The sequence below is a fragment of the Falco punctatus genome (genome assembly GCF_963210335.1).
Source record: "Falco punctatus genome assembly, chromosome: 1".
Lineage (NCBI taxonomy): Eukaryota > Metazoa > Chordata > Aves > Falconiformes > Falconidae > Falco > Falco punctatus.
The window spans coordinates 23,771,511-23,797,419 of record NC_137580.1 but is presented as its reverse complement, the minus strand read 5'-3'; the positions used below and the strand labels follow the sequence as shown (position 1 = coordinate 23,797,419).

The window sequence follows — 25,909 nt, the reverse complement described above, 5'->3', positions numbered from 1 at the left end:
CTTCCTGCGGCCCCCCTCGCCCCCCCCCCCCGCCTGCGCCGCTTCTCCCGCGGCAGCCCCGGGCAGGGCGGGCTCCCCCTGGCCGGGCCGGGCCGGCGGGGCGGTGCTGGGGGCGGGCTGCCCGCCGCGGCACCTGCCGGGGGCGGCCGGAGGCGCCGCCGCTGCCGCCGGGCTCCGGCGCCCTCGTCCGGTGCGGCTGTGAGCGCGGAGCCGCCGGGAGGTGCCGGCGCCCCGGGGCACGGGGAGGTACGGCGGGAGCGGGACCGGGGCGCGGGGAGCGGGGTGCACGGAGCGGGGTGGACGGGGAGCGGGCCGCGCCGCAGCCGGCGTGCGGGGGAGCCGCGGCGCGGGGGGGGCCGGTGTCCCGCGGCCAGGGCAGAGATGCAGCGGGGCGAGGGCGGGGCGATGCGCGGCGGCCGGGTTGCGCGGGATGCCGGGGGGCACGGCGGTCGGGGATGCGCGGGATGCCGGGGGGCACGGCGGTCGGGGATGCGCGGGGTGCCGGGGGCACGGCTCCCGGGGTGCGCGGGGTGCACGGAGCGTGGCGGACGGGGAGCGGGCTGCACGGCAGCCGGCGTGCGGGGGAGCCGCGGTGCGGGGGTCCGGTGTCCCCGGCCAGGGCAGAGGCCCCGGCGCGGGCAGGGCAGGGCTAACAAAGAGCGGCGGTCCCACCTGGCACAGGCGGAGCCCCCCAGGGGAAGGCAGTTGGAGGTGGCAGCACCGTCCAGTTCCAGGTGCCATGTTCTTGTTTGGTGGTTTTGGAGCCTCTGGATGCGGGGAAAGAAGGGGTGTAGCATCAGGCCCCACCATGCTATGCTTCCATCTGTCCGTATTACTCGGAGAGATTCTTCACGTGCGACATAAAACCCATCTCTTTGCTCTGGTTGCACGCACACCTCTAGCAGCACGGCATTCAGCTACCCTGTCTGTCCCTGCTGCAGCTGGGCCAGGGTTTTGGTGTTTGAAGGGTCCCCTTACAGCACTTTCTCTAGAAGGAGTTGCAGGGCATCTGAACAGCAGGAGGTTTCTGTTGGCGCACACAGCGTGGCTGTTGCATGTTTTAGTAAGTAGTGTAGTGTTCTTGGAGGTGGTTCTGCTGGCAGGCACCTTGCAATGAGATACTGGGAGAGAAGCTGAGAAATGTTATCACCTGGTTGGAATGACCCACAGAGTCCTTAAAATGGCTAAGAACAGAATTATATTCAAATGTAACATTATCAGCCAGCATCTTTGGGAGGAATGTGACCCGCACACTTCCTTTGTGCATTTGCCTTCACTGCAATTTTCTCCTCAGCTTCCTCTGCCCTGAAGCTCCAGAGGTCTATTTTCTCTTCTTCCCTGCTATAAAGCCTTTTAAAGCTGACCTCTGCATGTTCTTCTGCCTATACTCAGCCTTAAATTTCCTATCTGTTCAGTGCTGCCTGTCCATTAGGTGACACCAGCAGCACCCGTTCAAGCACGTGCATTTTTCATCCCAAACTTTGGTTGTGTTTTGCCCTCTTTTGCCCAGCAAGCAGCAGGGTGTATCTCAGCAGCCTGGTCTGTTTTCTCAGCAGTGGAGGTCTGACTCAGGCCCTACTAGGTGTTCGTCAAGATTTTCCTCAACTCCAGTAGGAACAGTGTTAGGAAAAAATCACTGCCCTAAAACTCTGATTAAGAGAGGTGAAGTCTAGGCCAGCCTGTGCTTGGGAGGGAGAAGGGTGCTCCTGCAGATTCGTAACGTAGGGATTTAGAGGTCTGAGGACTCGTTGGCCCATACTGAGTGATGCTTGGCACCTGTGGTTCTTAAATCAGAGGGAAATTCAGTTTGACCAGAATAAGGATTACTGTAGTTTGTAATGGGAAGTCCAGGCTGTCATTTAATAATCACAGAGGCTTTTTTTCCAGGGATCAGGAGGCCAGAAGTTTAGGTACAAAACATTGCTGAGAAGCCAGCGACTACATACAGTCAGCTCCAGCCTCCTTGGCATTGCTCTGCAGAGAGGGCTGCTACTGTGGCAGGTGGGAGTCCTGCCTCTGGGAGACAGGCAAGCTGTGATTCCACAGCAGCCAAGAGCCTCATCAAACCTCCCTGTGTTCAGTAGGTGGCAAACAAGCAGACCCCGGATTCTTTATGAGGAGAAAAGTGATGTGATGTAGAGCCCTCCTCCCTCTGCGTAGTGGCCTAGCTCTTGGCAGGAACAGGAGAAAAGCTGTGCTCCTCACAGTAGGATGCAGTTGGCATTGGTGAGCAGCTGGACTTGGGAAGTGTGCTGAGGGGACAGCAGTGATAGGGAAAACATCCTTCCTGCATTTGTTTAGTTAGGATGGACCCTACTTGAATGGTAAACCCTCCAGGTGAGCAATCGTCCTTCACCGTGCTGTTTGCAGAGCATCTGGCACGATGGGGCCTGGTCCATACCTGGGCTTCCTCACCTCAGTGGCAGTGTAAGTATGTAAAATAAGCAGGATATGACATCAAATGGGGTATTTTATAATGCCACCATTCCCTAGCCCTGCATGATTCCCATCAGAATTTCTAGCTTGGTTAATGTTTGTTTAGACAAAGAGTTATGGCCAGCACTGGGTGTTTGGTAACTGTGGCTCAGTGTCTGGCCTTTGGACATCCAGGTGAAGACTGCAGTACCTCTGCTTCTGGAATGGCGTTACGGGTGTAGGAGAAGGGGTGAAACCTGGAATCAGGGTTTTGAGGGCTGTGATTCAACAACGCGCAGTCAATTTTAAACCTGTGATAGGCTGACTTGACCCTTAGCATGGGTTTCAGCAGAGCTAATGTGATGAGTTCTTGGTACTTGCAGTGGCGAGCTGACTGAGTTTATTGGATGTGGGAGTAGAGAATAGCTTATGGTCATTATTATGATCAGAATTTCAGGAAGGATTTTAATCCCTTGTGCTCCTTCTGCTCACAGAGCCCTGACAAAAGTGGCTTGATCCTGCTGGCACAGCACCATCTCTCCCATCTTCCTCTCTGCCCCTGGCAGGGAGGTACTCAGCCTTCCCAGACTGAGCAGCATGCTGGGAAAGTATCTGTGTTTCGGAAACTCATCTGAATATGCTTTTCTGGACCACAGGGTACAATCAGTGAGACCCAACAGGGCCTCTGGCTCTTTCTTTTTCTTTTCTGTGTTCCTCCGCTCCTCCTTTTAACTGGTGAGAATGTGAGTGAGGCTGAAGGATGTACAGTTCTGACTCTAGTGTGAGATGTAGGTGTTCAGCACATGCCAGAACGGAGCACCAGTTTCACTCTTGTCAGCATGGCCATTAATGTGAGCATGTCTTGATCATTATGATCAGCAGGATCAGGCCTACCGTAGCCACAGTCTTCACACTGTATCAGATGCTTGAGCTATCAGAGCACTGGGAAGGAGAACCTGTTATTGATGTGGAAGTGGAATGAAGCTGATTTTTGCTAGCTGCAGGCCTAGCCCCAAATCTTTGACAGGTCAGACATTTGAAATTAAGTAGTAATTGCCCGTTACAAATGCTTATTCATGAATGTCCCCAAGTGGAAGCTTATTTGTGCTCTGGATTCCTGTAAGAGTGCAGTTGGGAGTCTTGAGTCTTGCCACACAAAGACTACCTTTATAACACCGGGCATACAAGCAAGCTGCACAGTAGGGATAAAGCGCATTGCCCTGAATGAACAATACCTAGAGCTCAGCTAAACTCCTGTAAACCAGGGGAAAGACAATGACAGTGTTTCCCTAATTCTTGTACCGGTTTTAGACAAAGCCTGACTCCAGTCCAAAAGCAGGATTTCACAGCCTCCCGCTTTCTCACCCACCCTGTCTGACAGCCTCTGACATGGCACCATCCCTCATTGTGACAGTGGCAATCAAGCAGAGTGGGTCACCTGTCTCCTGTCACTGCTGCTGCCTCTCACTCGTGGATGCAACAGGGGTGCTCCCCCAGGGTCATCTGTCCTGCAGAGGAGACTGAGAAGGATGTAAACTGTCGGTGTGCATACTCATCTTCACAAGCATTTCCCTCTTCTTGGCAAGTGCTGTGTTGAAACTAGATGATGCACTCCAAAGAACCCAAAGTTGCAACAGGATATAAACATCTCAAACTTTGTGATAGCCAAGTGGAAAGAAGCAACACATAAGAAAAGCCTGTGGATGTTTGAAAGCGATGATTTAGGGGAGTTGTTACCAAGTCTGAGTGAAAAGCTTGTCTAACTGTGATGTGGTGCATGCTTGCCTGTATTCAGACAGAGAGCCACTTCTCTAATACTTTACATTCTAATTACACCAGTGCTTAGTGGCACTGTCCTTTGAATTTAAAGAAACATGAAGAATTTCAATCATCAGTTGTTCTTGATGGAAGAGAGGGTTGTGTGGGGTTTTTTTGAGAAAGCGGTAACTGCTGTGTTGGCTCAGTTCTAGTGGTAGGGAGAGGGATAAGAAGGGTAAATTTGTACTTTTGAAAGAGGAATCTGATGAAAATGAAACCAGCCCACTTCACCCTGATTAGATTTCATCATGTTGTGACTTCAGAATGCCTTCAGCATCCTGGCAACAAGGGCAAAGATTTGAGAAACGTCCAAAAGTTAAAAAAACATAGTTCCTATGGATTATCAGTGTATCTGTTTTTTAAAAAATCTCATCCTCACTATTCTTTCAGCAACTTAAAATAGTGTTGAAGAAAAGTATTCGGGCAGACAATAAAAATAGCCAGGCCAAGTGCTCTCCAGCAGTGACCTGATCCTGTCTCATGTGTTACAGAAGGCACAGATTCCTTTGCAGTTACAAACAGGCTCCAGACTGGAGACAGACTCCATTTCAGACTAATTTAAGTAAAGTACGTGATGATAACTGATGCTCGGCACACAGTACAGTTATAGTGGGGACAGGGCCCCCCGTGCAAGATGGCTGCATCCTAATCATGCTATGGCAGCTTAAGTTTCCTGGGATAGATGGGAGCAAATTACATGCTGTAAGGCATAGCTCTAAAAACTAAGCTCCAGCCCTGATGAAGAGATCAAACCTGCAGTATATTTGCCTTAATATTGCGTTTTCCCATCTAGGCAAGGAGAAGGAAACTGTATTTTTACACAGCTCACAAGTTCTTTTAAGCAGATTTCCCAACAGTTTGTCAGTTAAGGGTATGTGTTAGTTCTGGCTGTTCCAGGTGCAGAGGACGAGGAATAAGGTAGCAAGCATTAAAGAGAAACAAGAAAATGCAGGGGTAAAAGAAGGCCTAGCAACAGCATATAAACAAACCCAAAATTTAGCTTGTCTCAAGTGAGGGGCAAATACAAATCCAAGTATCTTCATTGAGCTACATCAGTCGAAAGACCTGGCACCATCATTGTGTTTCACCCAGTGTGAACTCCTTTTGGTGATGAGACAAACAGGAAAGCTGGGTCTGTTTCCAGGCTCTGGCACAGGCATCTTCAGCAGAGTCATCTGGCAGAAATTAAGCTGGGCTGGTTCCCTTCCCTGGTTTGCAGTGTGGCTGCATGCATGGTGCGAGACGGCATATACTACCACCCAGGGGCAGGAACGATCCATGGGGAGAAGGAGAAGCTGCAATATTTGCTCTTGCAGCCAAGGAGTTTGCCTTGTGAAATCGTTGTATTTGTTTGTCTTCCTGTGCAGACATCTTTTGCCTGGGAGCTCTCTTACTTCATGCTAATTTGAGTGCTTAATGCACTGCAGTCCAGACATCAGGACGGGGCTGCTCTGCGTCAGGGAGGAGAGCAGTTAAGCCAGTAAGCCTCTCTGGACCAGAGTGAGGTGTGTGTTGAGAGGTAGATTGAAAGGAAAAGATTTTATGGGCCCCAGTGACTTTATTGTGAAGGATGCCAAACCTTTGGGCTGGAAACTGTGGGCTATCACTGTGTGAAGCAAAAAAAGGAGCTTAGTTTCTAAGTGGCTAATGAGTTTACTACCTTGTTTCTGTCAAGGGTTTTGCAGGGGTGATGCTGATTAATGTCATGTCCTTTCCCCAAGGCTATCCCCTTCCTCTTCCATCTCACCAGGCTCAGTCTGACACCATTTGTTAGGCTACTTGTCCCTGATTTGTGAGGAATAAATATTGACACTGATGGCTGCTTAATAGGATTTGGGTTTGCTGTTCACTCTGTGAAAGAGTTTGGCACTTCTGACTCAAATGACAATTTGTGTTTGGGGCTGGCTCCACCAAGACTAATTTTGGAGGGTTTTTCTTTTAATGAGGATGGTCACAGTGTATCCTGTGTATGAGCAGAGGCTGAGACTGGGGATATGTATTGCTTTTTCCTATTGGCATGCAGAGTGGAGCTTTCCAGACTGTGACTACAGATCATTGCATGTCCCTAGCAAAGATGTGGCTTCCTTTGAGAGGGTGCTGATGTTCACACTGGGGAATAATATTTTTTCGTGTTGAGCTGTCTTCTGTTAACTTGTAAATGGCTTTCTTCTGCTTAGCTGTGGAAGACCTCAAGTCAGACTGCCAGTTAGCCCTGCAGCGGGTCATCTCCTCTGCGCTTTCTTGTGCTGGGAGCTGCTCTAAGGAAAAGCATTTCAAACTGTTTCAGAGTGGCTGGATTTTTAAGATGTGTCTTAAGTGACTTGTGAGGAAGGTCCCATTAAAAGCTGATAGGCATTTTGCTTAAGTGGGGTTTTCTGGGTTTCCCCAGAGCTGTGAAAGACTCCTTATCTACAGAGTAGCACCTTCACGTCCTGGGAACCCAGCAGGATTTGAGACATTTCCCTGGAGATCAAAGCCATATGCTAATCTGTAGTGTCACTTTTCTTAACTGTTCCTTAGGTGCTTTGCTCCATTGGTACTCAAGGGCAGCATCACCGGGGAAGACCCTGACCTCATCCAGGTGTGTGTGTATGTGCTTTTCCCCACCTCCACGAGCACTAATCCAGCCCTGCAGCACATGCAGTAGAACGTCCACAGTCCCAGCTTCAGATCTTGCTTTGACCCCAAGGAATTATTTGGGTCTGGACTCAGGATTGTCAGACCAAAACACAATAGACAAGGTGATGGGGAAGAGGGGGAAAATTTTTCCTGTTGGCAGGGTGCATAGAAAGAAGAGCACCCTGGGTGCAGCACACAGGGCTATGTATGGGAAGGATGCTTATGATATCTTTCAGCAGGAGGAAGGCAGAGGTCTATTTATGCTCCTAAATGGCCTGAAATGTCTACATTCCCCAGTCCTGTGATTAAAATAAAAATGTTCATGACTTCTTTACTCTTAGCAGTTGTTCACATATCAGTGATGACGTTACTTAATCCTGTTTCTAATGTAGGCTGTATAAGATTTCATCATGTAGAGAGCTATGAGTTAAATCTTTACTTAGCTGTGCCACACAAGGACAGACAGCATCCCACCAGGAGCTAAGACCCGGCTGCTGGCAGCTGCGAAGGTTTTTGTGGCTCCAGTGTTAGTTTCTCATCCATCTCCATTCAGCGTTAATCATGAGACTTGAGCCCACTTGTCTTTTCCACCCTTACAATGCTTCCCCAGCCTGCTGAAACTGGAATAATTGATTTATTGTTGCTTACAGTCCTCCCTATTCTTCACCTCCCTCTTGCTTCCTTTTTTAAAATTAGCTGCTCTGTGCATGTTCCTGAGCGTACCCCTCACCGCTGGCGGCAGGAATGTGCGGTGGGGTGGTGGTGGGGCTGCCTTTCCCGCACCACTGGCACCAGGCTTGGTGTGGCTGTCCCCACCTTGCGCTCCAGCTGGCTTCGCAGGGCAGGGGTGGGTGCTTGGCCCTTGCCGTTGTTGGAGGAGCTGTGGGTGCTGGGGCCCTCCATCGCTGCTGGGAGGCAGCGGAGTCAGGAAGGCTGGATCCTCCTTCGAGGTGGTTTGTCTGAGCACAGTGGGGATACACTGAGGTATAGCACCAGGCAAGAGGGGCCGAGGGTTGCTCTCTCGTCTGCTGTGTCCTGTCATGGCTGCAATCCTCATCCTCTTCTAAACTCTTGTTAGATAGGCGTCATCTCTGCTGGACTGGCAGATGCTAAAAATAATTTGAGTAACAAACAGATGTTTCTTTAATTTTGTAGCTTAGCAGCCACCTTTTCTGTATCTTGCTTTGGGTACTCTATCTTGATCGAAAGTTAAAGAATCACAAAATTCTCAGAGGGCAGAGCTTTGGCTTGGGAACATTTGTAATTCGAATGGCTTCACTTCCATGGGCTTTGCTGCCTGTATTGATTTGTAGCTGCATTTATGGATGAAGTTACAAAAAGCTGTGATATCACTGCTGCAGGGGAGCAATAACTCCAGCAAACTCACTGTACTCATTAAAAATAAAAATGCAAGCAGGTGATCAGCCAGCTTGCAAATCTGCAAATTCAGCAGGCTTTTGTTTGCTCTGTGCTTATACCACGCTCTTTGGATTCAGTATGTACCTGAAAAGCTCACGTCTTTCTGCTGTTGCCAAGGCTATTTTTGTGCCCTCCCTGGGCTGGTACATTGGTTTTCCACTGGATCTGTCTAGTTAACAGGTGTGATGAACCAAGTGGAGGTGTGATGAACAAAGGACAGCATTTCTTGACTCAGGGATGGATGGACAACTAACAGGCATAGCTGCCTTCTATAGTAACCATATTTTTCAGCTTTTCTATAGTGCAGTCCCTGAGAACTACAGGTCTCCGAACTCAGTGCAAAATGATACTGCAGGTGCTGCAGAGATGTTTTGTAAAGCAGCTGGCCAAATCTTTATCTCCTTACTCAATCTATACTCATTTTTCACTTGAGCAAATCTCTTGCTGAAGTCCTGAGGAAGTAAATGCATGCTGTGTTGACTAAGGGATGCAGGAATTTGTCCAGGAAGGAGTGGGTGAGTGGGAGGGAGAAACGGCTCATAAGAAGTAGCTCATATTCTGGGGATTAGGCATTACTACACCCATGAAGGTGATTTAGGCCTGTACACTCCACCCTTCAAGTTACTGCAATTAAAATCTGGCATACCAGGAAACACCGCCGAAGCAGTCAGGTTAGAGAGCGAAGGGATAACTCAGCTGCAGACTTCAGTGGGTTCTTGATGTTGAATGTCCATCATGCCTGTGACAAATACGAGTGTGAGGCTTTCTTCTGCCCCCTCTGAACAGATGCTCAGGTGGTCACTTACTCAGTACCAACTGCTGAGGCCAGCTTTTCAAAAAATGTCTGAGCTGCTGTTCCAGCGCTTCAATAACATCGATATTTTCAAGAGATTACTGCTAGGGTGAAATTTCAGGATGTGTTCCTTAAAGTACAGTGCATATAGAAGCCAGGAAGAGAGATCCAGCTGTGCTGGTGGAAGAGATTAATGCCCTCACTTGCTCATCAGTGCCAGAGATCTCATCCATCTGCCACTGGAACGGTTCCTGTAAGCACTCCCTTAATCTTTAGCTCTAAACCATTTAAATTGTTGTTCTGAACTGACCTAGTTTGGTTTGCGTTTAACATATTAGGAAGTGCTCACATAAACCACTGCACCAGCAGACTGAGTCTGGCCCCGTCTCCTGTGTGCTGCTGGAAGAGGTTCCTGGTGAGGGCTTTCAGGTCTTGGGTCTGCACCCTGTGGCCAGGTCCCAGGTGGGGCACACCTGACATTCAGACCCGGCCCTAGGACAGCCCTTTTGTATCTGGAAAATATTACTGTTCTGAAGGGTGAGTGTAAAAAGAGCAATTCTGGGAAAATAACTTCTGCTTATTTAATCTGTCTCTGAGAACATAACTTTTTTCAGCAAAAAAAGTGGGTTTTTTGGGGGGGAGCCTGCAGCCTTTTCCCATGGAATCGTTTTAATTCTCTAATCCTAAAATGAAAACCAGTCTTTATTTTATGCAAGTATGACTTTTGCTTCCTTTTTATGTCTGCCTTTCTTTGTAGGAGCTGCAATTATTTGTTTTCATTTACTCTTGTCCTTTAGAGCTGGCTTGTGCTTTCCTTTGTGTTATGTAAGAAAAGTTAAATGTTCTAAGTTATACAGAACGACTTCTGGTCAGTATGATTCAGCATTGGGGTACCACAGAATCTGTAAAGATAATGTTATTGTTTTGCCTCTGTGCAGTAGTCATGGTCCTTAAAGGGACAGATGTGTTAATGATCCTTCTTCTTGTGTGAGCTCTGCAGGAAGTCTTCATTTCAGGCACCTCTGACAAACTGGTCTGAGCACTTCTACACCTCAGAGAGAGTTGATCCCAACCTTTTATGGCCAGGTCTGGAATGTTGTTCCTAGTGGCCTCCTGGTCCTATACAGCCTATGAAGGGGGGTGACAATCTGATTCCCCAGTGCAAGTCCCACAGTGTGCCCGAAGGCCAGTGGCACTTGACGTCTCTGGGAATACTCAAGAGATTTTCAATAATGGTCAAGAGCAAGTCTATAGATATTCCTGTTAGTTGTGGGGTAGAATAGGATGAAAATGTCATTTCTCTGTATTTTTACTTTGTTTTGGACACAATGAGTAGGTAGACCTGTTTTCTAAGGGGGTTAAAAGTGTCTGAGTGCAAGGTGCAGGAAAGCATTTCACTTAGAAGTAGAGCTGGGTGCAGGGCAGATTGCCCTCCACTTTTTTGTGGTGGTACCATTGGACAGACAAATACAGTTGTAACCTCTCAGTTCGGATCTCCTGAGAAGGTGAGCTCTCCCCTGAGCAGGCAGAGAGCTGCTCAAGTTGGTACTAATTTACACCAGCTGAAGAAGAGAGTCCTTTACTTCCATTGAACTACATCCTGAATTACTACTTTACAGAATTAAGTCATGATCCTAGGAAGATTTGGGCCAGAACTGCACAGAGCACACTTCACCCATGTGGGAACACCAGTAGGCTCCGAAGGCTCCTGAGCTTGATGGGTAGAGCAAAATCATGGCCAACGACAAACCTATCTTGTACACAGACAACCACTTGTGGTAAAAGCCCAGCACCACACAGAGTTGGTGCTGTGGCACTGAGCATTTGGAATTATTATAGGAATCATTATTCCTATAATGAAAGGAATGACCTTTTATTATATATCAGTGTGTACAACCCAGGAATGTTGGGCTCCGGTGGCTGAACAGGCAGGCTCTCTGGGTGGTACTGTGGCACAAATAGTAAGCTATAATTGAGTATAACCATAAACTTCTATTACAAAAAGCCAGGAATTGACTAGGGATAAAAGCTAATTTCTCAGCCCTATGGGTTCCTCCTTCCAGCTAGGGTCCAGGTCTTTTTGGCAGGGCCATGCAGGGAACTGCACTCCGACCGCCGGCTCGGCAGCACAAGAAAAGATCCTAGTCTTGAGGGCTGCGTGCCCAGCTGCCTGCCTGCACACTGAATTCACGTGCACTGTCTGAGGGCGAACTACTCATGCAAAGCAGGGGAAGGTCCGCAATTCAGAAAGCATTGATTTAGGGTGTCTTTAAAAGGGTGGCAGTCTCTGGGGTTGGGGTCTGGGTGCAGTGGAATGCCTATTGTCAAACCTAAAGACCAAAGTGAACACTACATATTGTGGGCCCAAATGCAGCTGGCACAAACCAAAAATGTGCATGTGAGTGCCTTTCTAAGTACCCAGTAATCCTCCAGGGCAAAACGAGGATTAGGTCTCTCTCACAGACAAAGAGGGAGTTCATTTTCTCAAAGATCCTTAGCCAATACCAAATGAAGTGAAGAACCAAAATGAATGCGAATACTCCTTTCAGATCTTTGCTTGCAAACAGGTATAGCGCCGGAGCAGCTTGTTTGTGCATTTGTGTGGGTCTGTACAAACACAGCATGGCCAGATTGTGGGATTGAGGTCAGGGCAAATAAAATCCACCCAATCTCAGAGGAAAAGGAAAGCCAAAAAACCACGGGACAAGTAGGACTAGACAGTATTGCACAGTCAAAATGTGGTCTCCTTCCTCCAGATTTTTTCTCGGTGGACCTGGTGGTCAGTGCTCCTTCAAGTTGTTTAAATTGGAGTTACCTAAGTGAAGAGCCCTCCTAGAAGGAAAGCTGTGAGCTGAATTAGTTCCAAGTGACTTCTCAGCCTCTGTGTTTGTTTGCCCTGAAATACCATGTGCTTCACATAGGAGCCGTGAGATTCAAAGTTGTGGGTGCTCGAATGTGACATGTATCTAAAATTTGCCATCCCAAGACAGCTCCATGATTTCTTAGCCTTTTAATTTGCCTGCAAACAATGGCCTGTGCGTTTAGAAAAGCACAAGCCACCTCTGCACTGTTCCTGGAAAATTTCTTCTTTTCTCATTTGGTGATTGGCTTATGACACAAAGATCAGCTCCAGTAATCCTGCCTTAACAGATATCAGCCTGGATGTGCCTGAGCCCTACCAAACAATGAGTATTAAATAGTCCTGTTTCTTAGAAGTGGCAGTCAGCAGCACTCTGAGTGGGTTTGGGTTGTGATTGTGGGATTTTTCCCCTAAGCTTTACTGACCTATCTGAATCCAAGACGTAGATACTATTGTTTATACTTGAGACTGGGATGTTGCTGCAGAACTCTGGGAGGAATGCCTAATTCAGTCCCCAAATTTGTGTGCTCAGTGAACCTTACTGAGATTTCAAAACCTGTCTTGCTCTGCGTTGAATGAAAAAGTCCTTCCAGGGGGTTTTACAGTTGGAGCCTGTTGCATTTTGAGGTGTCCACAAAACAGTCTTGAATTCCTTTTCCGCCTTATTAGACTGTGGACTTGAACCTGGCTCTTCCCCATCTCAGGTCAGTGAGTGTCCTAAGTGGCAGGCTAGTGATTTTACCCAGGAACTGAGAGACTTTTTCCCAGGAAAAGCTTTAGTCCAAACTGCATGATTTCCAATGAGAAGTTTCAGTTCAATTTATGATAACTTTTCTGATGAAAAGATTGGTTTGTCCATGTATTTCCAGGTGGTCCTGGCTCTTTGTCTGGGTTTGGGGTCCCGTGAGCACAGACTTAACAAACCTGTGCAGACCTTGCCGCTACCAGCTATGACCCATGCGTGCTCTCGTCAGGAGAGGATCTGGGTCTTTGTGCTCTGACACACAGGGCACTTCCACTTCAGCTAAAGGAGATTCTGTGAGCATGACAGATATGTGGATTACAGGCTATTTCTGGACCAGTCACAGGAGGTAACAAAATAAGAAATACGTAAGCTATCCTGTCTTTTCACTTCAAGCGGAGCGGGAGGATCTCCAAAGCAGCATGCCCACTGGCAAGTGCAAGGTCGGCGCCCAGGATGAGCGTGATCTCGCTTCCCTTCTGCAACCCTGCCCAGGGGAGCCCTCTCCTAACAGCATGGGGAAGGCAGGGAGGCTTGCTGTTTGCCGGGGGAGGGGGGACTGTTGCGGAGGCAGAGTTTTCATTCACAAGGAGACATAATTCCAGCTCATCAGCTGCTGAGGGCTTGCCTGTAGCCTGCAGGATGAGGATAGCCAGAGGTGAAGCTTCTGAACTCTCCTTCTGTCACTTGGCTGAGGGGGGTGGATCTCGGGATGCCCTGTGACATTGTGTAACCGGGGTGCTATGAGGATAAATCAGCAGCTTTAACTCCATCATCTCCCACCTTGCCAGGTTGCGGAACCAAGTTCTTCTCTGTTGCAGTTTCTCCTTATTTTTGGGTCTGTGCTATGCTTTTGGTGTTTCTGTAGTGGAGGGTTGCCTTTTATGTTCTGATTTATGACAAAGGGAAAAAAACCAGAAAATGCCTACAGACCTCTGCAGAACTTTGAAGACGGATTCCTTGCTTTAATCTCTATTTCAGAAGTGTCAGTTTGTAAGCAGTTATTTTTCTAGGAATGCTTTTATTCTGATAGTGGTTCTAAACACTCCTGTCGATCCTAAATGATTTAAAAATCAGAACTTAAGCTCCATCCTCTCTTCTAGGAATAACAGTGGGCTTATAAGTAATGAGACATTAAAAATTACTAAACCTATTAATATTTGGCAGTTTGATCCTCTGGGACTTAGGTCTTCTGTTTCTGTGGCAGCAAACCTGGCGTTAGTTTAAAATAAGTAATCGTGACTCCAAGAGGTGGAACCATTAGGAAAATATGCATTTTGAAAAATTAAAAAAAATACTTTAATAATTTTTAAACATAGTTCCAGGTGCTGTTTATGGATGATCTTAGCCATGTCCTAGACTCATACCTAGAACTACAGACAGCCAAGCAGAAAAGCAGAGTACAGGATAGTAGTGCAGGCAGAAGTGTAATGCTGATGTGCTGGAAAACAAATGCTACGAGCAGACAAAGCTTAAGAAGTCTGATTTTGTGTGGCTTCTCTGTGTAAACTCTGTGTCCTTTTTCGGAATTGTAGCCAGGCAGCTGAGTTCACACCGCAGCATTTCCTCAATGAGAGCAATGATTTATACTACTTCCAGTATTCGGGGAACTATTTTTATGAAACATGGAGGTTAATTCATTGAGAATAATATCTGTGCAGACCCTGGCTGAAATTCATCAGGTGGTTCGGATGTAATTGTTGGGGGATTTGCTGAGCAGAGGCACGCACCCCCACTTACTGTCTAGGCTTGATTTAGGAAACCAATCTGTACTGGAATGTGAAGATTATAAATAAGGATAAGAAAGACTGAAGAAAGTGAAAAAGAAGAGCCAAGAGCCCAAAAGGTTAAGATAAACAATATGAAATGGTTCAAGTATGCAGGTAACAGGAGGTCAGTGGAGGAGGCAGATAAAGCAGCCAGAGGAGGTCAGAGTCATCTATGGTCAGAAGCAGAGGATCTCCCTAAAGCAGCGAGTGAGTTCTTCAGGGATTGTGGCGGCTTGGGATGGACATGAGACATCGGATAGTAGCAACAGGCAAACCAGTCTTGTAGGGAGTTCATTCATATAAGGCCACCCATGTTTTCTTGAAGAGCTGTGAAAGGGGTGGTAAAAAAATAGGGAACTCTTTTGCAGATGCCTGCTTCAGAAAAGGCAGAGCTGAACGCGCGGAGGAGGGAGTGCTGCAGGGCCAAGAGGCCACTGCCTTTTGCTTCTGGCGGCTGGTGCTCCCTGCACGAGGCAGGGGCAACCAAGCTGTGGGGCAATGAAACTTCCGAGGAGCAGGCTTTTCTTCAAAAAAGGCTTAAATCTGTCGTACTGTATTATTTCGCTGTTTGTCAAGCAAGCATCAGGAAAAAAATCCTAACAGGCCATATTTTTAGACGATGGAAAAGCTGAGCAGAGTGTCTTTGTATGGCTACTCATTAACATGTGTGGTATTAAATACCAAAGGCGCGATGGAAGCAGCAAGTATAAATAACAATTCATAATTTAACATGAACTTTGCAGAAAAGATTTCAGAGGCAGCTGCCTGCCTCAGGTGGGAGGTAAAGGAGTTTTAAATAGACTGTGCTAGGTTTCCTGTCTCCCACTTGGAGCTTCAGAAACAACATGGTAACAAAAAGACCAACTGCAGGCCACTCCTTGTTAGCTGTGCAATTGTAAGGCACTTTGCAACATCCTGAAGTAAAACGCAGCCCCGACCTTACAGAGCGTCCCAGCGGGCTGGGTGCTGTTGCAGAGCCATCACGCCGTGCGGTGCTGGGGGCAGCTGGAGCTTTAGGAGAACGGTCGCTCTAAGGAGAAGGTGTGAGTGGTGACAGTCAAGATGCAAGGTAGGCCCTCGATGTCTTTGCCCTAGGGTGGCTGTTCCCGTGTTACGGTTGGAGAAGTATCTTTATAGACATCAGCACACTCTTGATCATTAGACTGAGGTGCCTTTAGAAATGTCTTAGAAAAATCTTACGGGATAAGTAGTCAGGTCACTTGGCTGAGTGTGAGGCAGAAAGCTGCAAGGGGAGGAATGGTCCTGGGTTTGTGAGTCCTGTTTGGGGAAGGTCCCCACCTCGGCAGGTGCAGCCCTGATGCTGGCCTCAGGTGTTTTCCATGCTCAGCCAGCTGGGCTTTGGCTGGCAGCAGCCCCGCATGGGTATCGTTTTCTCTGGCAAAGCACCCAGCGGTGGCCGTTGCTGCAGAGCTGCTGTGCTCCATCCCTGACGTGTGTGTACTTCACTGGTGGAAGGATCCTCATCTCTTGTGTTCCCCACAGGGCTTGATTAGTGCTGTTATTTATAGACTGGCTGATTAGTTTTCAATGTCTTATTGAGCCCGACGTTCCACACAGAGCTCAGTAATTATAGTTTTTTAAGAGGCTTGGGAAAAACTCCATTGCATTTCCTTCTTACCCTCAAACAACAACCCCAGAGCCCATGCAGACACTAATTAACGTTTTTTTGTCTCTGTGAGGTAAACCCCAAAGTAATGCATGCTGGCAAGCACGGGTTTCTCACTGGGCGAGGGGGAACACCCAAGCTGCTTACCCTCCTGCTGCTGGTAGCTGCTGATTGTGAGGGTCAGATCTGTGTGGATCCATATGGGAATGCCTGGAAGTGACTTACTTGGAAAGCTTTGCTCACAGCAGAGTTTGGGGTCTGTGTTGTCTCTTGCTTTCTTCACATGTTTTGAAAGCTTTTTTTTTAAAAAAAAAGAAAGAAAAAGGACCCTAAGCGCTGAAAGATCACTAGGCTGTGGTGACTGAGAAGCTGTAGGCACTTATTTATATCAGTTTCTCAGGCTGCTGAAAACTCTTTTTAATGTATTTGGCACAGAGGCAGTTTCCTAGTCCTAAAGATTGTTACTGGCTACTTTGGAGGTAGCTGACCAGAGAGGAGACAGGAGCAGCTTTACTTACTGCAGGAGTACAGCTGTTGTGTAGCCTGGGAGAGCCAAAGTCCACTCTTTGGGAAACAGGAAAGAAGACTGAGCCCTGCCAGAGTTGTGGTAGGAAAATTTCATTGCTTGTGTGAGGTGTCTCCTGTGAACGTGGCAAAGATCTTCTCCTGTGTCAGTATTTGCTTTCAAACAGGTTGAAACAGCACTCTGAGAATTGTCTCAAAGAAATCACCTTGACCTGGTGTTTTGGAGTTGTGATGAGGGTTATACACCATGGCAGTTGGCAGCCCTTTGGGGGACATCCACATGCTGTTTCTGAAAGGCTCAGCACCTACATTGCCTCTCAAGATCAGCAGGAGCCACAGGCTTCGGCGCTTCTGCAGATATGGCCAGCCCCTGGTAGTGACCGACCAGTTCTGACGCGTGCAAGGGTTACTCTGAATCTATGAGGTATGGTCACAGCCAGGTGCCTGCTGTCCCCCTTAAACTAAGGTAGCATCACCCCAACATGGTACTGCCTGTGAAGGATCCTCGGGTAAACTGTATCATCCCTTCACAGCCCCATCAGCAAAGCAGGGAGGTGAGGGATGGTAGTTCCCTGTGTGGGAAATGAGGCCTGATAGGGAGGTCAGGACTTGCCCCAAAGTTAAGACAAGTGCCTCTGCTGAGATCCTTTCTCCTCTAATGGGATCCTGCCACAGTGCTGTCAGTGAGACACCTCATCAGGCTTCAGCATGACACACGGCAGCCTTGCCACCAATTTCAGCTGTGCGTAAATGCTCCCAGGGGCTTCGTGGGGCCCCTTGCCACAGAGTCTCAGGGGCAGTGCTGCAGGGCAGAAGCGCAGTTCTTTGTGGCTGGGACCATCTCTCCAGTGTGTCCATACAAAGCCTTAAACAGAGGACTTTGTCCTCTAAACACTACAGCTGAGTATGTTTTGCTTACAAAATTGTATACCTATTTGTATATATATATATATATTGTTTAGGTACAGTCCTTTAGAGCCCTCATCTGTAGCAGGCCTTCTGTCCTTTTGCTATCTTGCAGTGAAATCTCTAAAAATTAGTAATTTTTCGTGGTAAACTTGGTAAGCAAAGAGCACTGAAGCAGTTAACGGTACTGGTGCTTCAGAGGGCTGCAGTAAAGGGGGTTGTGCTCCTGGTGTATAGCAAGGCTGGTCCGAGGGCAGGGAGGGGAATCTTTCTGTTTGACGAGAGGCTTGACATCATCTCAGAGGAGAGGGGTGGCAGAGACAAAGCGGAATGGGATTTGGCACACGGAAAGAAAAGGCAGCTAAAGCAGGAGTTGGGGTAAAATTTGGGTGATGATAAGCAGAGCGAGCAAAAAGGCCGTTCCAGTTCAGTCACTTCCCCTAATCTGGGTGAAAGTGCTGCTGCGCTTCCCTGGTATATCTCATCTGCAATGTGAGGCTTAACATTCCTGCCTGGCACGTGGGGGCTTGGGGAGGGAGCGTGGGGGAGGACCAAGCCGGACACAAAGACGGCTGGCCTCTCACCGGAATGGCATCCAAGCCATCTCAGCTATCCAAAGCCCCAGATGCCGGCATGTGCGCTCAGCCTGCAGCCCGCTGAGCACACAACAAGAGGCAATTACAGCGGACCTCGGGCCACCGGGGCCTGCGGCGGCCGAGGAACGCATGGAGGGGGTCCTTTCAGGCGCACTTTTATTCAGCGTGGGGGTTCCTTGAGCAAGCAGAAATTTCCAATCTCTCCTGCGCTTCAGTGCTAAAAATGGGAGCGAGTGGGAATACTGGATCGTTTCAGGCTCTCCCGTGCCTGGGGGAAGGAAGGAGCTGAAGTGGTGGTTATGCGATGTTTGTGTGACTTCTGCACGCGTGTGATGAAGCAGGGTAAATATTTGTTTGCTAACTTTGTGGAAATATCAGTAGAGGCAGGGAGAGGCTTTTTTTTCTTGCTGTCACTGTGTGGACCTTTCTCTTGGCTTTTGTCTCGGGTGTTCAGTGTTCCCTGAGCTCTCATAAGGTGGTTAAGTGTGGAAAGGGCATATCCCACAGTGGAACCCCTGAACTCCACACTTGGGGATTTAGAGTCCCAAAATGCAGATGTAGGGTAATGAGTTTTGTACCATGTACCGAGAAGCAGTGCCGTGGTATTGTGCAGCTCCTCCAAAATGGTTGTGAGGGGCACTCACAGGGGCTGAGTACTGCCTAGGTATAAAGGAGAGCAAAATTTCACTCTTGTAGCCTGCCTGGGCAATGACATAGAGAACAAAAGGGATACACATGGCTTTCTGTGATACTTTCTTTGCGTTTTTTAAAAACTAGACTGATACACCTGCCTTGCCCCCTGGGTCTGTGTATTGCCTTCTTCCCTAAAATCCTTATAGCATGTAGGATACAAGGGCTCAGCTTTTTGTGTGTCGATGTGTACATGGCCTTGGTTTCTTTTGACAGGGACACACATGCAGCAAAGGGATGCACTGACCTGTCTCCCAACCCACTTAGTCCGGACTGTGTGACCACTGACTTTCAGCCCAGCAAAACCACGTGGTCGGGAGGAGTTAAGTTACGGCTGAAGACCAGGTGAGGATGCATGTGTCTGTGTCCCTATCTGGTGTGTGTGTTTTGTGGATGCTGCTCTTGGAGAGCAGCTGGCAAACTCCACTTCCCTCTGCGGGAGCGAGGGCAGCAGTAATGCTGGAGTGAAGCAGAGCAAATGCCCAACATCTGCAGCATTAGGCAGTGGAAGAGGTTCAGAACGGTTTCTTAAACTCAAGCCCACCTTTTCCCAAGGCTTCCTTGCCCTCAGCACAGCAGCAGGGAAATTAATTCACCTTTTGGGCCTTGAGTCAAGCATCACTATTGCTGGATGTCAGTAACATCTACACAGGGCTGGGTGTAAAATCATTACTGCTTTGGCTGCCAGTATGCCTGAGAGTGATTCACTGAGAAGTGCTGGAAGATGTTTCCTTTCTCCTCAAACAGTTTTGTTAGTGGTGGTAAAGGTCATCAGAGATGCTGAACCATATTTATGCTGGAGATACTTATCTCCACAAAAGTGGTGTAAGCCTGCCGTGGCTCCCCAGCTTTAAGGGCCTGGCTTTCCAAAACCACCTGGCTTCTTCCGAGTCTGTGAGTTTCAGTGGCAGTTTAGCATTCGTGACAAGACTCCTGAGTGCCTAGCTGCATTTTTAAATGATTAAATGTCTTCAGAAGTCAGTTTCCTGAGTTGCTCTGGATCAGCCAGTGTTGTGGCAGAGCCTGGTTTCCTTCCTTTATCCATGCAGTTTAGGACCAAACGCTACAGCATTTACTTAGGCAAAGCTTTTGCTGGCATCAAAGAGCCTCTTATGTCAGTCAGATGGTACTCTGGATGACCTCATAGATTTTTGTGTCTCAGTCTCCTGAGATTTGCACTGTGAAGTCAAAGCAGTGACTTTTATTGGCAACATTGCGTTCAGGCCAGACCTTGACTTACTCAAAGTCAAGAAGCTACACCGATTTCCTATAGCTGGAGGAAATGTGGCCCAGTGCCTGTCAGTGAGAAGCTGAGAAGGGAATGCCACATGTGAAGTCACGTTCTGATCTTATCAGCAAGGATGCACTTTGGAGCAAACTCACTGACCTTAGTGAAGTTGCTCCAGCTTTTAGCCACTGCAAACAGTTATGGATGCTGGCCCTGCACAGCTTGGGTGGCTGCAAAAGAAGGAGAAAAGGCTCAGCTCGTCCAGCGGTGTTTGTGTGTATGACCTCACCACATTTGTTTTGCTTTCCTCAAGATGAGGATTTGCACCGTAAGTTATATCTCTCTCAGATAGAGCAGACTTTAGAGGCTGAAAAAGCTCTCCTCAAGCTAGTTTTACCAGGGAGAGATTTATCTCTGACTGGGGTGTGGGATTCTGCAGTTCCTGAGATATGTGACCCACAACAAACTTGGGAAAGGAGCCCCCATAGATCTACCACCTCCCTATAGCAATGAGTTATTCAGCAAATGCCCTCTGTAAATCTTGCTTGCCTGTCGATCTGGTAGCAGATCTTCGCAGAAGCGCCAAAGTTTAGCATTTCACTTGGATTGATTTGTCTTTGGATACAGAGCCAATGTCTTGCTTTACTTTTCCGGCAGTGTTGGAGGCTGTGTCTGCATACCTTGGTGTAACTCAGGCTGAAGCTTTGGTTACAAACAGGAAGTTGCTTTAATGTATAAGAATTTGAGTGTGGGAGAGTATTTCAGATTCAGCGACCTTTGCTTTGGTCCTAACACCGGATGCAATTCCCCTGCATATTTGCTTTCTGCAGACTCTACCCTGGGCGATGAAGAGGACAGGCTGTCAGCAGTCCTGAGCGGTTTTGGAAATTTTGGGTGATTAATTAATGTCCTTAGTCAAAGGGGAAATCCAGAGCTCAGGACTGGTTTCTCAGATGTTGCAGTTGAGCATCTATGGAAAGGAGCAGCACAGCACCTGTCTGCAGTTCACCCTCCAGACTGCACACTCAACAATTGCTCACTGAGGCTTGCCTCATTTCCTCCGATGTGCAAAGTAAACAAGGCCAGTGTGGTATTGCAGCCAGCGCAGCCACATTACTGCAGCTCTACTGATCGATCGGTAAAGTGCAATCTGAGATGAGAAGGAGGGAAGAATTACATCTAGAAATCGAAATGCAGGGGTGTCTTTCACCAAAAATATGTGTAGTATCAAAGTGATTAAAATTTTCCCTGGGGTATCCCTCAGGGACAAGTCTGTTAGCTGTTCTGTGGCTTGAACTGTGTTAGATCACTACAGATCTGCTATTTCGCTCACCCCACTGGTGTAAGTCCCAGTGGCCAGCTATCCCACCCACTCCCTGCGGGAACAGTGGGAAGGTGAATTCCCAGCTAGGACTAAATCACCAGTTCACCTGACTAGCTAAAAGTTTAAACTCCTCTTGGTACTCTTTGTCTTTTTTTTTCTTGCAAGCAGTCTGTTGTGAACAGACACATACACATACACACACACACAAATGTATGCAGATACGTACATTTATTCAGTGCACACACCTAAAGGACCTTCTTCTTCTCTGCCATTTATCATTTCTATGTTAGCACTTTGGTGTTGAATTTATTGGCATTGCCTGTGATTTGTAGCCCTGTAACTCAGAGGAGAACCCAGCTACTGTCTGAGATGCTTACCCTGAAAATCCCCTTGGTTACCTGCCGTGACTCATTGTCCACGTTACATTTGGATAATCAGGCTCACAGGGCAGCATTTCTGCTGCCAGCCACTGAGTTCCTCCTAAGCACTGAACGAGACTAGGAAAACACATTCCTTCCATTGTTTCTAAGTCTCTCCTGTTGCAAGTTGCTGTGTGTTTGATATCAGGGTGTGAAAGAATCTAAGCTATGCTTGGTTTTCTGTCTTTTTAACTAATTTACTGACTGGGGAAGAATGAGGAAAAATTATTTGAATTAAGCCTGTTGGGCCAATTCATCAATATGGACAAATCAATGCAGCTTTCTGACTTCTGCAAAGCTGCAGGCAGGGAAAGTTGCTGCAGGGTCTGGCTGCTGAGATTTTCTGCTTGTGCTCTGAGAGATGATGGGAATGCCTGGAGAAGACAGGAAATAATAGGGTTCCTCTCGAAGACCCTAAGTCAGTCAGCTCTCTTTTCCACATCTGTTCTTTCTTCCTCTTCTTCCAGCAAAGAAAACGGAGTAAAATTGTAGCAGGAAGAGGAAAGTGGCAGAGGATCTTTAATCCAGTGCTCACCAGCTCCTCATTCTAGTTTACACTTGCTCTAAGTACCAGGTAGGAGGCTGTCTTGGCTTCCACATGTCTAAACTGGAGTCCTGTGTGAACGGTGCAGATGGGCTATCCTGGTGGCAAGTACCTTCTCAAAATAGAGATCTGAAATGCTCTTTATTTTGTAGTTTAAATCATACTTACGATGTCAATTGGTAATGCTTTCTTTAAAAAAGAAAGCTGTCAGAAGATCCCAGTAAGACAAAGTCCTTGAATCCAGTAATCAACAAGAATGAAGCTTGTATACATCCCCTCTCACACAACAACCAAAGCTGCACCATTCCTGTTCAAGCCTGTTGTTTGGTTGGTGTCAGGGAATGGCAGTGGGACCCTTTCTTTGTGTAGGGCAAAGTCCTCAATCTAAATATTGCCTGTCAGACATATGCTGGGGCAGAGGGAAGGCGAGGCAGCAGCGCAGGGCCCGGTGCGTAGCACTCTGCGGTAGGCCCGGTGGGTGATTCCCTGTAAGTCACTTCACCTCTCAGGGCCTTTGTTTCCTTTTCTAGAAAATGGATAAATTCCCCTTTCTTAGATAAGACAGCCTGGGGGTTACCAAAGAATTGTGATAACACAGAGGTGTGACGTGCAAGACCAATAATCATTAATTACAGTGTTTGACTGTTCCTAAGTTCAGCTAAGGAGTGACCGTTGCTCACAGCTGCCATCACCTCCAAGCGATCCCAGTGCTTCCTTCTGCAGCCTGGGGTGGAAAGTTTCTTTCAAGAAAAGCCATCTCTGGTCCTCTACAAACTGGCAAATTTTTCTGCAGCACTGGACGCTTTCATGTATCCTCAGTCGTCCGCACCTTGTCCCTTACTAGAGGCAGCATGATGGCCATTGTTGTGCCCTTGGTCATTCCTATCCACAGAGTAATCTTTCTGCGCTGTTTTCCTCTGCCTACTTTTGCTGCCAGAGAGAGAAGAGGGAGAAGAGGGACAGGCTATTTCCTGCAGGTGGAGTTGAGAAGAATGGTAGAAAAAAGTCTGTATGTACATCCACATACGTGGCTGTCATCTCTGCTTTCACACAGGGCTTTTCTTTCCAGTGGTATGGTGGGGAGTTTCTCCCAAAGAGTCGGTGATGGTAGTGGTAGGAAATCTGAACAGAAACCTCTTATTCTCTGCTTCCTCAGCCCAGAGAGACTTTAGGGAGCTCAATACCTGCCTCCCAGTTCTGACATGGTACTTGGGGCCTGGTCTGATGCAATCCAGACATCCCAAGTGATGCTCATCAAAGGGAAAAAACGAATAGCATCCGACATGTCAACTGGAAACAACATACAGACACAACATCTCCCTGTGCCACTGGGAGAGGGGCTGGAGGGAGAACTGAGGCCAGACTGGCCTGGGGGAGAGCCCTGAACTCAGCTGGGGTGTTTGTCTTACGGTGTTTCCTTTTATTGTTTTGATTTAAGACTGAGACTGTTAAAAAACTGTGAGATACTCTGAAGAGATTCTCTGGGTGGGGAGTTGCTCTCTAGAAGTTGTGAAGATGAACATATTGTAGAAAAGAGTGTTGTGAGAATATTCACACATTTCACCTAAGTGTTTTGAAGTGAGGGTTTTTTCAGTGTGATTTTTACTTAGGGAAGGTTTTAATCTGAGTGTCAAGAGGGGTGCGGGGTGTGACTCTGTTTCCTTTGTAGGTGAGCAGACACTCTTGCCCAAGATCCATGACATAAAATATCAGTTCATATACTTCAGGTCTTTCTCAGGAGTCCTTCTTTTTACTCAAAATTGCGAAGGGACAGAGCTCACTCTGGACCTCTCCTGCCCTAGAATTTACCAGAAGGGCTCTGTGAGCCTAAAAAGACAGATTCAGTGAAAGACACATCAAGCTGATGCCATTATGGTCCGACTTGGCCTCATCTGTTATGCTTATTTTTAGAACCATGACTGAACCTTAATTAAGAGCGACGTTGCTTTGAGTAGATTGTGGCCTCGCTCTGTCAAAATCCTAATAGGCTTCTGAGTGCTTTAGTTTTTCCTTCATCTCCTGCTTAATAGCTAGGCATAGGGACTGCAGCAGTGCCTTAGGATGTCTGCAGAATGTGTCCTTGTTCTGCTAGCACTCCTTTTAGATGTGACCATCTTACAGACAGGACCATACCAGTGAAAATTCAGATTGCAGGTTATGCTTTCTGTCGATGCCGGTACACAGTTGCCCTGGGAGGGTGCACATGAATTGCTGTGATCATGATCTCTCCATATAGAAAGAGCATACTGCACCCTGCAGTGGCGTATGGCTCAGGACATGCTACCTCTGCCAGATGCTTTTTGTTAGTTTAAAAATATCACTAGCCTGAATCTTAACCCCTGCGAGGGTGACGTGGTAAGGATGGGCAGCTGCCTTCCTGGCTTTCTCTTTTGTGTCTCAGTGCCTGGGATTGGATCTGAGAGGCACAAGCTTTGCATTTTGTGTTCAAAACTTTCTTCTCTCCTACAGGAGGAGGGTCTCTGCTGCACAGCCCTCGTCCCTTCCCACCTCCCAGATGAACAGGCCAGGCCATGGCTATCCCTTCCAGCTCCAGCAACCTCCCACACCTGGGCCACATGGCTGCTTGGGAAAAGCACATCCACAGGGACTGTGTTTGCCTGCAGTAGCACAGAGTGACCCTCTTGGCCTTAGTTCTCTTCTCTATCTCTTCCCATTTTTCTTTGGCTCATTAACACCAGCAGCTAGTCAAAACCATGCCTGCAGGTCACAGGGAATGTGTCCCAGTGGCCACTGCTCCTGCCTGCATCTGCAGGTGGATTCTGCACCTTGGGGAGAGATGCTCTTCTTGAAAGGTTTTGCTGCCTTTACCTTCAGAGTTCCCCATCTCAGCTAAGGAGGATTTTGAAGCTTGCTGGGACAGAGAAAAAATGAGCGCGAGGTCAGTGGTAGAAGAAGAATTGTTCGCAAATGGTCTCTATTCAGCCATCTTGGATGATGTGTTTGACAGATGTGAGACATGAAAACTTAACTCCCTGCAAGCTCTGTGGGCGTGTTGCAGTAGGGATAGATCAGTTTAGCGGGGCACTGATGACTCTGAGTTGCTAATTGATCAACCACAACATCCCCTCCCTGGCTTTCACTCATGAGCTTTCTAAAAGGCTGAGTTACATCCTGTTACTGTATGCAAGGATAAAATCCAGCCTGTTTCCTAAGAGAAGGTGCTTTCCTTGTGAAATCCCTCTGTTCTAGCTTCATCAGCTTGCTTTGATACTCTCCCACTAGGTCTAATCTGCACAGCAAGTATGTCCCATGATGTGCCCCAGGATCCTGCTCTGTGAAAGACCAGGATATGGCATGTGAGGAGGGGGAACTGCTTCCTTCCCACTTCTCATCCCAACACAGAAACCGGTCCCATAAACTGGGTATAATGACAGTCCCACTTGCAGTTCTTGTTACGGCAGCAGCACTTGGTATTGCTGTATTGCTGTGCTCCTCGGTGTCAGCCAAAGTGTGCTGCTGGCTGCTGGCAACCTGGAAGCTGCTGTCAGAAAGCTGGCACAGAGTAATCTGCAGGGATTTTTTGAACATCTTTTTCTTTCCCTCTTTTCTCTCCCCCTGGGGGTGGGGGGTGGGGAAGGTGCTCTACTTGGAGCT

General features: G+C 47.9%; 1 protein-coding gene across 6 annotated transcripts in view; it reads left to right on the top strand.

The window, feature by feature from the left end:
* SHROOM3 (shroom family member 3) overlaps positions 1-25,909 on the top strand; it is a 115,861-nt gene that overhangs the window by 55,644 nt on the left and 34,308 nt on the right. For 3 of the 6 annotated variants that reach the window (XM_080408015.1, XM_080408012.1, XM_080408011.1), the window contains exon 2: positions 18,996-19,124. Coding sequence is in view for 4 of the 6 variants with exons in the window: in XM_080408012.1 (XP_080264138.1) it covers positions 18,996-19,124 (129 nt within the window). In the remaining 2 variants the exon portion in view is untranslated. Of the gene's footprint in view, positions 1-257; positions 19,125-25,909 lie in introns of those variants that run through there. The other 3 variants (XM_080408013.1, XM_080408016.1, XM_080408014.1) reach the window with 3 other exon arrangements.